Consider the following 16,416-nt stretch of genomic DNA (forward strand, 5'->3'; position numbering starts at 1 on the left):
AAGCATATCCAAAGAAGTTGCAGTGTATCTCATATCATTATAGAAACACTTCAATTTCGTAGCGTTTTTTTGCACAAACTCTCGCTCACTCTCCTCAACATTCAAAATGTTTTCAAATACACCCAACATGTCGAAAAAATTGTGAATTTCGTCGCACATTATTGCAATATTTTTGTTAGTTTTTGTATTGTAAAATAAAATTTTATTACATGTCAGTCATGTTGCAAACGGTAGCAATTTTGATAGGTGGAACAATGACAAAATAATGAAGCTTCATTGAATTAAGCTATATTTTAATAAATTAGAAAAAAATATATTTGACAAGATAGTTATGGCAAAAGAGAACTTATTTGTTAATAATAATATATTAATATAATTTGTAAAAACGTTAATACAAACGATACAACTTTAAGTATTGTTATATCAAAATGGTATCCTTGTCACATTAAACATGAGTATTAAAAGTGCAATAGCTGAAAAAATACAAGTCATATTTTTCATTATCTCACTTATTACAATGAAGTGAATAAAAATTTTGAAATATACACATATTAGATTAGTAAAATTTACATTTATAGGAATGTGTTACTTATCTAGAAAAGTTTTTGTTTAGCTAAACTTAGTTGCATATAGTAAATAGGTGTAAATCAGTCTATTTATTGTATAAAATTTAACTGTAAAGCATAAAGCATTGTATATTGTTGACAATTATATTATTTATGAAATATTTTTTAAACTTTTAAAACATTTTCAATTAATATAAATAAATAAAGGTCGCTTATTATAAAACGCCTCTATTTAGGAACTATGTTATAAATGCATTTCTCCGTATTTACATCATCTTAACAGTACATTTTTGGTCAAACGTAAATAAAATAATAATAAAATTATATTACGAACATGGCGCAAATATGGCACTAGTGACTGAACAGGACCGCCCGGCACAAGTGCCACCATAGCATTTTTATCAATTCATTTTAATTAAGACGTGGATATCCCTAGTATGGGTTGTATCGGAGATAACATATATTAATTATCGATAAAACGTGATGGTGGCGCTATTCAACAGTAAGCGCCCTCAAACAAAATCTTAAGAAAACGATACAAAACACAAATACCTCTAACGTCTCGTCTCAAAGCTCGTTATGGAAATCGTCCTGTTGTACGATGTGGGAATTTTCCGTGTCGCTGACGTAGCCGTCCTCGCCCGTGTAGTGCGTGGGGTACACCAGGAGCGGGGCGGCCGACAGCGCCACCAGGTTACGTTGGGGGAAATGGGATTTCCATGTGTCACTGGCAAAAACATCATTTATTTAACCTTCAAGAGTCAAGTCAGTCAAGAGTACATTGAGTTACCCTGCATGAATATCTATGGCGCGGTAATAGCGGCGAGTCTGCAATTAATTGGTTGATGTGCTGTTGACTGTACAGAGCAGTATCTTGCGTGTCGATGCTATTCCAACGATATATTAATATTTTCCCTGAGTACAGGTTTTAGGGCATACTGGCCAGGGATAACAAATACTTATTTTTTGTCATACATTTTGCGAGTTAGATATAAATCCCCATTTAGTCAGGTTTAATCAGTTAAATACACAACAGGCGGACTTAAAGCTACAAGCTTTATCTTGATTCTTCCTTTAGATTAGGGTGTACTTAGTCGGTAGTGACGAATAGAAATGTTCATGTACACACAACTAAGACCTAAAAACAGCCTACTTGTCACCCAGTCAACCAGTTTATGCCAGTGAAAAATAAAATAATGATTAATCTTTTTTATGACTAGTATATTAATTAGTAGTTATTGAATGAATACTTTGATATTTACATAATTGGGATGAATATCAATAATAATTCTATCAGGAAATAATTATTAGCAGAAGTTAACCTGCGGTGTTTCAATATAATTATAATAACGGTGTGCCAACACGCATATAAGACATGCAAGTACATCAGCGAGTTCAAATCGTTCAGGTTGTCGCCGCGACCAAAATCGATCGGACAACATCATCATGAATTGTGATGTAATATGGAAATTTCATATCAATATTAGACAAAATAATTGATACGTTTTTCTACATACTTGGGATGTTGGTCGAACATGACAGGCAGGAATTCGTCGACGGGCATCATGTTCGCGAGCGGGCGCGCGGCGAGCAGTTTGCTCGCGCCGCGTTCGCTCAACGCGTACCCGAGCGTCCAGTACGAATACAGCGGCCTAGTTGTGTGCTTCGTCGTGTACTCTTCGTCGCCACCGTGCATTGCTTTCCGGCCTAGGTATCTGCAATTTTTTTTGGAGTCCCAACGTGAAAATGTTAATACTGATATAAATCTGAAGGTACAACAAAAAACAATATTGATTGAAAGATTTTATTAACTTAACCAGAGTTATAAATAAATAAAATAAAATAAAAATAATTTATTTCAGGTTTAAAAAACCTATATAGTGTTAGTAACAGTGTCTTACAAACTATGTTAGTACATCTATATTAAAATTACGAGAGCACTTGGTTATATACTCGATTTATGCTTTCTACAACCTGCAGTTGGACGACACAAGTAAAATAAAAATAAAATAAGATAATAAGATGGTTTACACCATGGACCTAGCATAGGTCTACTACATATATTACGCGACTAAGGTACACATAGCATTCCCAAGGAGTGTTAACGTCAAACAGTGAGCCGGTTGTAAAATCACAGTCTTCAAAATAAAACGGTTTATTTTTTACACTGACTCCTAACTTATTTTTCTTTTATTCGCAAGCTAACCAAGCAGCCGTGCGACCTACCAAATGGTAAGCGGTTACCGCAGCCGATGGTAATCTCTGTGGGCGCGTGTGACGGAGACGTAGGGGCGTCACACGATGCGGACTTTGTGACCTAGGGTCCTCTGCCACAGCACTTGTTCGCGTCATAACAGGCCAGAATGCACTCGAAAGTCACAGTGAAGAGAAGTGGAAAAGAATAAAAGGAGTACTCACAGGAGGTCCCATTTGATGTCCTTGAGCTCGTCCAATAGTGCTACCAGCCGGTGTCGGAAATAAGGGACAAAATACACGTCATCCTCTAGAATCAGAGTCTTCGCATATTTGTTCTTCACTATCTGCAACGTGGTCAAAAATGTTTTGTTCGTGTAATAATAATAATGTATGTAATATATGTAATATGTACGTGTGTAATAAGCAAAATTTTACTTAGAACTAAATCGACTGCCGATTTCCAAAACGTAGGTGAAAAAGAATCGGCGCAACAAATTTGATAAAACAAATAAATATACGCAAAATTACTAACTCTTAAATATCTGATTCTGATATGGACTAATTCACGAAATGGTCAATGCTGAAATAGATTCAATCGCGAGAAAGCTAATTCTCAAAAGGACCAATTCGCAAAATGGCTAATTGTCAAATATACTAACTTCCACTTGTGATGTAACTATCCATTTGTGGTGTTTAATTTAAAATGTTGTAAGTAAAATTTAAAATTACCTCTTCCCAAATGTAGTAGTGACTCAGGAAACAGCCCACTTCACCCGCCTTCATAGGCCTGCAAGAAAAAGTAAATTATAAATACCACGCCCTGTTTCACCGTGTAATTATTAAAAAACAATATTTTTATTATTATTTTTATGCACAGTTGCGCCATCTAATTTATAAAGCGCCATTGATTTTTTTATATATTATTTTTGCCCAAATTCTACGGGAATCGCGCACTTTCGGGATCTCTCTCGCCTTTATAATCTTTACTAATATTATAAATGCGAAAGTATGTTTGTTTGGTACCTCTTCACGCTCTATCTGCTCGATCATCGATGGAAATGTACATAGGAAATTTAACGCGGTCGAAGCCGTGGGCAAAAGCATTACATTATATATAGTGGGATTTAGGATATCCCTACTGATATTAATTGGGAAAGTAAGTGGTTGTTACATCTTGATAGCTCTTAAGCATCATGGGTGTCAGCTCTCGTCAATGTAAAGTCTACAGAGGAACCTTACCGCTCCAACATCCATATGCATTTAGAAACGCATTGTCCTCGACAACATACCTCTTATGATAAGGGTCCTCGTAATTCGGCATCAGTGTGACGGAGTACTCTCGTAGATCATTCAAGTCCAATATTCTGAAATAAAAACGACGTCTATTCAAAATATTGTATTCATTTAAGTATTTATTATAAGCAACTTTGTCAAATTTCAACGAAATCTTCCCCAACATAAAATGGCCGAAGAATGAAGAATGATGACAAAATATTATTAAAATAACTAATTGATACCTTCCATCAACAGCCTTAAACAGCTTAACATCCATGCCAAGCTCTTTGAAACTCAATTCCATCATCTGCCTCCTCTCCGGTCTCCTTTCCAAGTTGATCATGTATATCTCATCGAAGCCAAACTTCCATTTCTCCGGATACTTGACATATTTCTGCAAAGCAGAGTCCACAGTCAGGGGCACACTGCGACTGATCGCCTCCAACTTGATGTTAAGCAGTTGCTCGTTGTCTTTCTCGAGGCTGTCCGTCTCCTCGAGAGGAACAAGCACGAAGCCATATATGTGGTCATTACATATTTTCAGGGCGATACCTGAAAGTACACGTTTTGAAAATTATCTTTCTTATGAAATGTATTATATTGATAATACTGATCTCGTGTCAGATTTTTCTTTTTGTGGTAAGTAGTCGCATACACACTGGTAAACTAAATAGACAACCTGTGTGCAATTTTCCTTACGGCACAATGTTCGTTAACCGGAAGCAAGTGGTAGCCTATGAAAATTATTATCCATGAATCAGATTGGTTTACAGTCAGAGACTAAGGATTTCCACTTTTCAAGAACGTGACAAATCTCACTCGCTTTCTCTACATTCATCATACTCTTTTCAAACTTTCTTTTCAATTATGGGTGCTCCTAATATCTCCCTTACAAAACAAAGCCGCAATCTGTGAAGGTTTGTTATTATTGGATTCACACCTTTATTCCTAGCACTGATAGCAAATGCTATGATATCGTCTTGGGGTCCATTATACCCTTCCATTTTCTTAGGGTCATATGTGAGCGAGTCCGTTGCGGTATGCCTGAGCGATATCAAGACGGCAGTGTTAACCATCGGCACTTCGTGGCAAGTTTGGTTCTCTCGACGCAAAATCGGCTGGTAGTCGTCTGTTCTTTGGTAGTAATAGTTCTCTGTCATGCCACACCTGCAAGAGTCATGATAAATGAACGCTTTTCTGGCGACATAAACAAATGGCCAATTTGACTGTAATCACTTGACAACTGCTCTCATGCAAATAAATAGATTTCAAAATCGCATCCAAGCTGTTTTAAAAGATGATATTTGTAATAGACAATATCTAATGTATGTATGTAATGCAAAAAATGTTTGCCCCAAGTTGAAGTGTATGTTTGTAACGCGATAACTTTCGAACCATTGGTCCAATTTTGATGAAGTTTAAAATGTATGTAGGATCTGTCAATAGAATTTTTAAGATGGGGCAACAAAATCATCGGTTAAGTTGTTTCGTTAAGTTAACGACTTTGTAAAAACTCATCAAAAATTTATTGTCTTCGTGAGGTCTAAGTTCGCGGCTAATAACTAGTATAGGTATACTTTAGTGTCTAAAAATTGGAACAAAGAATATTATTTTTACAATTAACAAAAAAAATACATCAATTTGCTCATGCATGTGTCGGTGGAGGGAAGCATTTGACAAACATGAACTATGAATTTTCAACCAAATGTTTTAATAAAAGATATACTGATTACTATGAAATTATTTAACCAAATGTTTTAATAAAAGATATACTGATTACTATTAAATTATTTAACCAAATGTTTTAATAAAAGATGTACTGATTATAAAGCGAAAATAAATAATAAAAATCAGGCACATTTACAGGAGTGACAATATTTCGCTATTAAAAATTAAAATAAAATCATGGAATAGTTAAACAATGAAAGCACCTTGTATCAGCATGCTTGAGTGTTAGATAGCAAGCACATATATAGCTGCAGAGCTAACCAGAAGTTGGAATATAGTCCGTCAGACAGTAGCATAGGAGCTACAATAGTTAAGTTCTTTCTCACAAGACTCTTAAGTGTGTCTCTGTCAGTCAAAAACACATCAGCATCAATCATCTGGAAATAAATAAATTATTTTTGCAACACATTCACAATGATAATAGAAGATAATTGCTAGTCCTTACATAAAAATACAACAGAAGTTTTTATTATGAGCACACAAACAAACACACACACACACATATATATATATATAGAAAACTTAAGGCACTAAGTGTATGTGCATCACAATAGGCTCTAAAATGGAATTCAGACCTAGTAATGTAGATTAAATGGCTAATTTAATCTAATTTTATGTGCCATATTGTGCAATATTTATGTTCTTTATTGTATTGAAATTATAGAACAAAAAAATAAGTTCTTATTTAAAAAATGTATTGAATTTCGACCGAGCAGAATAATATAAAAATTTGTTATCACATACAATTGTCTATAGCCAGAAACTGAGATATAAATTACAGAGGAGACAAAATACAGTCACAGTTCAATGAACTCATAATGTAGTTGGTTTAATAATTTTATCACACATGATAAAAGTAGCACTACTTTTATCATGTTCATTATAAAGAGAAAAGAGTTTAACATGTTTGTTAATATCACAATCCAATAATAATACCATTATTATATTAATTGAACTAAGATTGAACTGGATTAAAAATTCACCTTGATGAATCAATTCACAAGCTACTCAACCAATCTTCTTATAAATAAGACTAAGCTATCATTCTTCCCAGAAAAAGGTACTATTCCTGTGGGAAATTCAAACAAGAATCTATTTAGAATATATGGATATATTTCATAACAAGTAAAATTTGCAGAAAATGCATTTGTATGGTAACAAACTGCAACACAAACTTTAATTTCATGCAGGCTAGTTTGTAAATAATATTTTATATGTAGATTTCAGGTTTCTCTTACCAACCACTTCTGTCCCTCCCCATGCCTTGCCTTGCCATCCATTCACCTTGACATGAATTTAAATTATATATATATATATATATATATATATATATATATATATATATATATATATATATATATATATATGTATAATTTAAAAATATATATTAATACTAAACTGCACTTACAAATAAATAATCAGCCCACATGTTCTTAGCAAACTGAAGTGCTTTTTCTCGAAGCGCAATAACATGCCTGAACCGCGCTATACTCCAGTGAGTTGGTGACTTTTCCTCAAAATGCAACTTCGGGCTTGTAGTATTTTTAGTTATATACACACCATTGTATTCAGATGCATAATTTTCTGCCCACGTCTCAATGATTTCCACACTGTTATCTTCATTATAATCACTATACATCCTGTAAAATTTAAACAGCATTGTTATTTCTTTAGCAATAATAGGTACCTATTGGAACAATTCTAATACTTTTCTTAAAATAATTATTTTACTTAAGATTTATTATTAAATCTAGGAATTATATAAAATCTTGTTATTAGATCACAAAAGAGTTTCGTTCACACATTTTTATTACAAATATATACATTTATTGATTGATAAAGAGTGAGAAGTCAATAAACTTACCAAAGATATAATCGATCCTTGGGATAATCCATATTTCGTAAACAAGTAAGAAAATAAGGCAAAGTGTGAGCTTTATTTCGAACAAGAACGGAAATGCCGATGGTTGGCCATTTATACTCAGAATTATGAACAAAACATTCAAAACATTGTAACGAACAAAATCCTAATATAATAATAAATGTTTTTAAATGCATTTTTTTTAAATTAATTAAAGTCCACAAAAACATAACAACACAACAAGCCGCCTCAGCCAAATTTGTTTTTTCTGTAAGCAAATAAGTCAAAATGAAAACTCGGCAAAAGTCAAATGTCCATGTCAGTATTTTTTATCTAACTACTATCTTGCATAGATCACAGTCTCTTTCTGATCGGAAAAAATCGGATGGGAAATTTCACAGAAACAATCTCACCATGGTATGCGGTTCGATTGACCATTTCCCTCAGGCATATCTAGGCCGCTAGTGAAAAGTAATCAAATAATTTGTGAAAAGTATGTTATCTCGACTAATGTAGTAAGATTACATTAATCTTGATTTTTCCTAGATTATTTTGTGTAATCTGTAATCCTTTCCAGTGTTTACAAAATGTAATCGTAATCCTTACCATTAGGTAAGGATTACGATTACATCGATCGTTAATGTTCTTTTGTTTAATAGACAGGAAGTGATTCCATTGTCTAAGATTTTAAAAAAGAACGTGTGTAAAAAAAGAATGGTATTGACAAAATGGCATTGACACAACATTGAAACAAATATACAATAAAAAACCAAAACAAATAGAAATAATACATAATTCTTGTAGATTGTGGAAAATGTATCTAATCATTTTGTGTCTTATTTATATTTCATATGTAACCTGTGCAGAGGAAGAAAATGTTACATTTCCAATAGGTAGGTAATGTAATGTTTAGTAAATCGAATACTATTATTTCATAATGCCAAATTTTGCCAATGTAGATAGATAGGTTTACAGTATTTTAACATGGCCAAATACTTGAAATATTTACTTTTTACTATTACTTATGTTATTGGTCCATGAATCTCACATATGTACAGACATAGTGTCATAAAGATACATAACTATATCACTCTCCATCTTATTAACTACCTCCAAGCCAAAAATCACATTGTTTCATTGCTCTGATTTTGAAACAAGACCAAAGAAATAAACATAAATTCACAGTTATAATACTATTGTGGACATTTATCCACATTACAAATACATCATTAAAGGTGTGTAAACCTGTGAGGATTGAAAACTACGTACCCAAAGCTAGTGGGACTATGAAACTGGTGGGACTTTATTGGTGAGCCCACGAGTCAAAAATCTTAAACTCTTTTGACATAGATAAACATTGTTAATTTCTAGATGACTTCAAATGCTCGTTGCCCGACGTCACAAGTTTAGACTTAAATTTGGATGTCACTAGATTTAGATCTGATTTCTCTAAAATATCTGAAGTAAGTTGTGATATTGCATGTTGTTTTTGGAATGCAATTGATTGTATTTTTGTAAAACAATTATTCATGTCTTTACATATAGATCTGTTTTTATATTCTTATCTCCTTTCCAAAGGTAGCCTGGAAGAGATTGTACTAGCAATAGGGCTGCCTATTATATATCTTTCAAGTGTTTGTAGATACAATAAAGCATTTTTACTTATGTTACTGTAGTTACTTACAGCAATAATTCTGTTGTTGATTTTTGAGTAATGAGAGTGTGCTTGCTTGCATGCATACATAGGTTCCTATATTCCATATAAATGTTTTGATTTATTAAATTAAAAACGAAAAATTACTTCTTTATCTTTTTTTAAATTTAATCTTATAGGTAATTGATAACTAAATAATTTGGTTTGTCTTAGAATTGAAATTTCATTTAACAATTAAGAACATAATTTTTATTGGTGGAGTTCTTTCAATCTTGCTCTCCCTTAATATGTTCCATATAAGCCCTTCTTGGCTTTCTTTTTCATTTATTCACTTCTATTTTGCCTTCTATTAGGTTTGTAATCAGATTATCATGTTGCAAGGTGGCCAAACATTTTGCCAAACCTCAGCTCTATAACTTTTAATAATGTTCTTTTTTCATTTACTAGGTCTAACACTATGTTTTCGTCTTCTTCTAGAGTTAACATACCTGCTTGATAAGAAAGATAGAAGGTTTGCTGTAACATTATTCATTTTATTATGTTTTCCTGTCTCAAATAGAAAATTAAAAATTTAGTAATTAACTATATCAAAATACGATATCTTATAAATATTCTGTATTATTTTATAATGGCTTCAAATATTCCATTTCACAAATAGTAAAATTATTTGTTTATTTCAAACAGTACTTTAACTACAATTGGTATAACTTTCAGGTTAAATTTCCTGGATTGATTGGTCCTCTAAACGAGCGGTTGATATGCAAAATCAAATGCATTGATGGAAACTGGGTTGGCCCTCTGTGTTCCACATCTCCAGGTACTCTCCAGTCACCTACTAATCAGTAACCAGCTACTAATTCATTTATTGTGTCTCGATTCTCCGCAATCAACAGGCTAAATATGTTTTGTAATGTTTGGTTCCACCTAGAATAGGACTACTCCCGTTTATTCGAAAGAAAAAAATAAGAATTTAAGGCCCATTGAATGAATGAAGTATGTTAACCCTCTTTAGTAATGTTATTGTTGCCCATCTGGTGCCAAGGCTGTGTCCCTTAATTTTCTTGCAACTATTAAGTAGTTGCAAGTAGTTGCAAGTCGAATATTTTCCAGAGATAAGAGAGAATATTTATTCTCTCTTATCTCTGGAAAATATTCGAATATTAGATTCTATATAGGTGACCCATCACAGCTTCGCTGGCCTAAAACCATTATAAATTACACACATGAACCCACCTAAGACGGACAAGAGGGAAGCGACTTTGTTTTATGCTATGTATGTATTTAACTGTTATTTACAGATGGCAGATTCCAACCAATTTTACGAGAGTGTCTTTACCGCAATGACCATCCACTCTTGGCAATTTCATTCAAGAATTCGTCAATTGATGTAAGTTCATAATAACCCCCCTTTATTAACAAGTTAAAAATAGTTTGTGCCGATTTCGTTCATGTGGAATAATTATTGTTTGGTCTCTGGTTTGAATAATTATATTCGTGTCTCATGAGTTTATACACATGATGTGGCTCATGGTATGTACCAAAAGCAAGTTCACCATGCTTCTGGTGAATAAACATCGTGAGCAAACCCGCACTCTAGTTTATGATTTATCAGCTACTGTGTGAAATGGCGAAGACTCTAGAAGAATAATCCAATCCATTTGTAGTATACTAGCGACGTTACGTGCCCCATCCTCACACTTAACTGTACATCACAGTCACATGACTGATGCTCCAACGTCCATGCGCCTCGTCCTCTCGTAAACAACTGAGGGCTCGCTCGCATCGCTGCGACTTATATTATAGTAGTGGAGGGAAGTGAATATATACGCATACACAGTACACCATTATTTTTTTTTTACATGAAGTAATACGATCAGCCGTTTTGACTCCATTAATATTGCCAAGAAAGTCATTGTGTGTTTTACATTCCTATTAATATAAATATAGTCATAATAAGATATTTTAAATCTTTTTAAGTAGTTTAAAATGTTTTCCAATTATAAATAGATTTTTATTTATTTTAAATTGTCTTTAAAATATTTTTTTAATAATAATTAAAAAATTATTTTAAATAATTTTTTAAATTAAATTTAAATTTTAAATTTTAGATGTCACGAGCATAAAATACATTTTCATACTTATGTAGTTTAGTCGGATAATGTATTAAGCTATTTTGACATCGTTTACAATCTTAGTATGTAAAACATTCCAGAGAGACACACATTTCCCGCATGGCTCGGTGATATTAGCCCGGTGCAGACACTACGGACTTTACAAGCTGAAAGGTGACAATCTGCTACGCTGTGAGAACGGAGAATGGACGCCGAAGTTTCCAGAATGCGTTCCCACGACATTAGTCACCAATTTCACTGGTACACAAGCTTAAGATACTTATTATTACTACACCAGTACGTTATCTGAAGGTCCTGAGTTCGAATACCAGCGCGGGAAATTTTTGTAGTTTTAATCTCAAATATTTATCTGTGGTTCTGTGTGTTGTGCCCGTTTCTGTGTTTATGTCCACGGGACTCGCGGTACAAGCTAAAATAGAATAGGAGCAGTACCTATTCTTATTTAAGGGAAAAATTTTGTTTTTATGAGTTTAAATTTAATACCAAGCTATTAATAAAGTTTAGTCTAAGACAAAATTTTTGCAGATTAATAACAAAAACATTTGATATAACCATAGGTATAACTAGCCAACATTGACTGCCACTTTACCATGGAGAAGGTGATTATGATTATATTTTGTAGGCGACGCACCACCTACAATTCAGTATACAGTGGTGAGCGGTTCAGCGGTGGTGACGCCCTCTGGTGAGCTGTTCGTGTACCCCGACAGCACAGTGAGGCTCGACTGCATATCGCCCAAAGCACTGGGCGAGCCGGATTGGAGCTGGACGCAGGCGTTGGGACAACACAACGCTGGTACGTATGAATTGCATTTGTTTGTATAATCACGATGCTCACAAATTGTATGAAAATTTATCCCAGGCCCAGTGCAAATGAATTTTACCTTAATTGTTCTCGTCTGTTGTTTTAAAAAAGATAAAGTATAATTTAAGCTATAGTATGTTTTGTCTCGTTCGTTCAATTCCAAGTTTTGTAAAGTGTGATAGTGACATAATATACTTAATTTTTTTGAAGTTTTCCCGTGTGGTGGGACCCAATTATGTCTCCTACCGGTCTTCATTGTTCATTATTAATTAAAAAAGAAAATTACCAAAACCCACTTTTTAACTCCAAAACTGTGATGTAATAGAACATTATTGTCATACAAGCTGCATATTTTTTCTCACATTATATAAATATCAGCAAACCCAGCTTGTCCACCAAGCTTGAACAGCCAAAACAGGCTCAAAGTCGTATAGCTTGGAAGACCCTAGTCATGAGAGCCACAGCTACTAGTGGTCGAGACCCTCAGCCATGTGGATACGACTATGATGATATAAATAGCTATAACGACGCGAAAGAATGAGATTTTTTTTTTATATTAGATAAAGGTATCAGATTTGACTAGTTGGAAAGTAATTAATAAAACAGATCCATTAAAGTGATATTTAATTATTTAAATACCTTTATGTATTTATTGTTTTGCCCAATAAAGTAGCCAATTAAGACATTGTGGTTATAGGATGGTCGACAGATGATGGTGAGCGGGAGACGCACTACAGACTAACGCTGAGTAAGATGTCGGCGCGACACAGCGACCAGTACACGTGCGCCGCGCCCGGCGGTCACACCAACACTGTCCTCGTTAAAGTTGTTAGTGAGTCCTTTGTTATTTTTTAAAATAGTAAAAGATGTCATGCCCTCCTGCATGATAGGCTAACAGTGTTTAAACGAGTTTCTTTCAGCATATCTTCTTAGTACTGGTCGTTCCGAAATGCTAGTAGTTTGTAGTGTCAATAAATTGTATTTTATTTGGAACACGATATGATTTAAAAAGTGCGAATTTTTTTACCTAGCGTTATATGTTTTGTAAGCCTCTCAATGTACCTTACCAATTCACCTGTATTTACAAGTTAATATTTTAGCTACACACAGAGATGCTACCCGCATAATTATTAAAAAAAAAGACTTACGTATTTGGAAATCGCGTACTTTCGAAATAAAAAGTACTCTATGTCGAGTAAAAAGTAATCCAAGTTATCAGCTACCTCAATACAAACATTTTCTCAAACTTTCGCCTATATTATATTATTAAGATGTCCGCTTGCGTTCCAGACGTAGCGTGTCCGCCGGCGAACATATCGTCCGCGCACGTGCGTCAGTTCGCGCAGGGCAACAAGTTGGGACACTCGGTGCATTTCAGCTGCCAGCCGGGGTACCACCTCAATGGCTCCGCTATCCTCACCTGCATGGGCGATGGTAAGTGTTTTATCTTTCAGTACCTCTGCCAGAGAGAAGGTACTAAATAATTGTTTATGTACCTATAATTTTATAATATATCAATGAAATTTAATTTATAATTGCTAGTTATATGGATCTTTGACATCTGAAATAATATAATTTTATTTATCTATTTATGCACAACCACAACGTCTAATTCGATTCGCCCCCGAATCGATTTAGGCATACCATGTGAGGGTGAAGAAATCGATTCAAAGTGAGACGAGGCCACAGTGAAGGCCAAGTGATCACCATCGAGTCGTTTCGCAGTGAGATGCGGCTAACCAATCACATTGCGCCATTGTGACGCGATGTCAGCCACACCGCCCTGTGATTGGTTCGCTGCGTCTCATTGCAATTCGACGCGATAGTGAGATGTGAAGAGCAAAGTCCCATACTACGCACATTGAATGCATGCGTTATCAGTAACCAATGGCCGTTCGTGTAAGCATATCACATGTAACTGATCGCATACCGATCAATCTTTAGACCAGTTACACTACAACACAAACAGATTGCAAAAACTTGGCAGTTTTGACATAGGCACATTGCTGGGTTTTCTTTTCAAAAAACTCACTTATAACGAAACAAAAACTTTTACTTCAAAGATAAAAATAATAAAAAACGTTATAGAAGGAATTTATTCTCTGAGTGTTTCCTTCTTTACCTATTGATGGTCACAGAGATATAACGAATGAGAATGATTTAATTTCGGGTATTATTCTTTCAGGTCATTGGTCAGCCTTGCCGCCAACATGCGTGGAGACATTCTGCCCGTTGCTGACGAGCCTGGGGCCTCAACTGAGCGTGGTGGAGTACAACTCCTCGTTCGGGGGCCGTGCGGTGTTCCAGTGCTCGTGGGGCTACCGGCTGGTCGGCGTCCCGGGGCTCGAGTGCGAACTCGACGGCAGGTGGTCTGGACCCACGCCCACTTGTTCACGTCAGTATTTATTGTTCAATATATATTTGTATTTTCTTTTGTTGAGATTATTATCAACCTCTTCATGAGTGAATGAGACCTTGGCTACGGTTATTTGAAATTATGCTATTTTATTTTAAATTAACTTAAGTATATAATTATCAATATCACTTCTCTCTATATATATCTTCATAAAACAAAGTCGCTTCTCACTGTCTATGTGCTGTCACTAAGTATTTAGGTCTTTAAAGCTACGCAACGAATTTTGATGGAGATATTTGATTTAGATAAGAGTGATTCAAGGGGAATGTGTAAGTGTATAATTTATTATGGTTTAAGCCTGGACGCTAGTCCCAACTAATATTATAAATGCGAATGTATGTTTGTTTGTTACCTCTTCACGCATTATCTACTGGACCGATTGTTATGAAATTTGGCACAAGGGTAGGAAATAACCTTTTATCGCAAAATTCCCACAAGAGCAAAACTCCAGGGCGCAGCTATTTTACTATATTTGAAAATAGCTAGGTACAATATGAAATGATTATCCACAGCAATATACTGTCCGGACCCGATAATTCCAGAAAAGGGTAAACTACTAACGGAACCATCTTCCAAGGATGGTAAGTATGTGGTGGGTGACCTGATGATATACTCCTGCGAGGACGGCTACGACGTTGTCGGCGAGTCCTCCATAGTGTGCACTGAGAACGGCTTTTGGTCTCACCCGCCGCCATTTTGTGTGCCACCATCTGAGATATCCAAATCTGATACAATTTATATCGAAAATACCACTCTTGTGCACATTGAAGATTGATTATTATAATCATAGAATTGAAATAGTGGGCTATGTTTTATCAGTATTAAAGTTATTATTTATGTATGTAAGTAAAGTTATATTTAAAAAACATAATTTTGACTTTCGATTATTCGTTTTAAACATAAAATATAAGTTGTTGTTTCAATAATGTGTAACTTTTTATTATTATTAAAATTATTATTTATGTAAGTTTGTTAAGTAAATTTTGAGCATTCTTCTAAAGTTATTATGTATATATGTAATGACTATCCGATTTGTATATAGAAATAATAATACATATTTAGTCAGTTACGTACGTAAAAAAATATAATTTAATATATCGTTAAATTTAAAGTATTGGAGGGTAAATCAAGTGAATAATAGAAAAAATTTTAATTTAAACCAATTTGAGCAACTTGTATAGATTAGTTTTTATCGTATTTACGTTAATTTAATACTCATGTGTTACCTATTCTTGAGCACCAGTATTATTTTTAACATTCGTTTTTATATAATTGTATCACTAACTATTATGATACAGGCATAATGATTTTCTGTGATGTGATTCCAAAGATAATATTAATTAATATATTTGTCGTCAAATGAAATGTGCCCATAATTACTCGCTATAATGAGTAACATTATATTTATGAGATTTATATTTTTAAATTATAAATCATGTTCAACACTCGTGCATTATACGTATTATTGCTAAGTGTGATAAAAATAAAAAATCCAAATATCTGCTACGTATAAATAATTGTAATGTTAACTAAGCTCTGTGTTGTGTATAATATCTTATACACTTGTGTATTAATAATGTGTCTTGTTATTATTCATTAAATAAAACATGTTTATCAAATCGTTTTGCTTTTGATTTACCTACATTCAACAAGAATGTACTTAATAATAAAATATTTCACAACATTATAGAAATAACGTTAGATTCTCGAAAATTAAACTTAACAAAGTTATCGTCAATTCGTCATAAAATCCTGTTTGAAAAATATAAAATTTGCTAAATAG

The 16,416-nt window shown here is 33.9% G+C and overlaps 2 protein-coding genes across 2 annotated transcripts; one reads left to right on the plus strand and one right to left on the minus strand.

Moving 5' to 3' along the window:
• Positions 1–276: 276 nt before the first annotated feature.
• On the minus strand, positions 277–7,909 carry LOC128682895 (uncharacterized protein). The gene is made up of 10 exons (XM_053767877.2): positions 7,630–7,909; positions 7,174–7,405; positions 6,027–6,142; positions 4,978–5,204; positions 4,280–4,589; positions 4,052–4,126; positions 3,492–3,549; positions 2,985–3,106; positions 2,084–2,281; positions 277–1,293 (listed from the first exon to the last, which is right to left on the minus strand). The coding sequence occupies exons 1-10, from the start codon at positions 7,854–7,856 to the stop codon at positions 1,134–1,136; spliced, it is 1,725 nt and encodes a 574-aa protein (XP_053623852.1). The 5' UTR covers positions 7,857–7,909; the 3' UTR covers positions 277–1,133.
• A 405-nt stretch (positions 7,910–8,314) lies between these two features.
• On the plus strand, positions 8,315–16,252 carry hig (hikaru genki). Its single transcript, XM_053768549.2, has 10 exons — positions 8,315–8,519; positions 8,998–9,089; positions 9,995–10,097; positions 10,579–10,667; positions 11,493–11,652; positions 12,035–12,208; positions 12,915–13,049; positions 13,508–13,651; positions 14,403–14,612; positions 15,146–16,252. Exons 1-10 carry the CDS (start codon positions 8,441–8,443, stop codon positions 15,406–15,408), a joined length of 1,449 nt encoding a protein of 482 aa, XP_053624524.1. The 5' UTR covers positions 8,315–8,440; the 3' UTR covers positions 15,409–16,252.
• Positions 16,253–16,416: the final 164 nt, after the last annotated feature.

Source organism: Plodia interpunctella, chromosome Z (assembly GCF_027563975.2).
Source record: "Plodia interpunctella isolate USDA-ARS_2022_Savannah chromosome Z, ilPloInte3.2, whole genome shotgun sequence".
NCBI lineage: Eukaryota > Metazoa > Arthropoda > Insecta > Lepidoptera > Pyralidae > Plodia > Plodia interpunctella.

What these genes read in the sequence shown, in the direction of transcription:
- LOC128682895 (XM_053767877.2), bottom strand. Translation starts at nt 7,856, where the DNA reads ATGTTTTTGTGGACTTTAATTAATTTAAAAAAAATGCATTTAAAAACA. An exon ending in TGTGGGCTGATTATTTATTT is followed by an intron (nt 6,143 to 7,173) that starts GTAAGTGCAGTT and finishes ATTTATTTCCAG; the next exon opens with ATGATTGATGCTGATGTGTT. An exon ending in GAGGACCCTTATCATAAGAG is followed by an intron (nt 3,550 to 4,051) that starts GTATGTTGTCGA and finishes TTTTTCTTGCAG; the next exon opens with GCCTATGAAGGCGGGTGAAG.
- hig (XM_053768549.2), top strand. Translation starts at nt 8,441, where the DNA reads ATGTATCTAATCATTTTGTGTCTTATTTATATTTCATATGTAACCTGT. An exon ending in CCTCACCTGCATGGGCGATG is followed by an intron (nt 13,652 to 14,402) that starts GTAAGTGTTTTA and finishes TTATTCTTTCAG; the next exon opens with GTCATTGGTCAGCCTTGCCG. An exon ending in ACCCACGCCCACTTGTTCAC is followed by an intron (nt 14,613 to 15,145) that starts GTCAGTATTTAT and finishes GATTATCCACAG; the next exon opens with CAATATACTGTCCGGACCCG.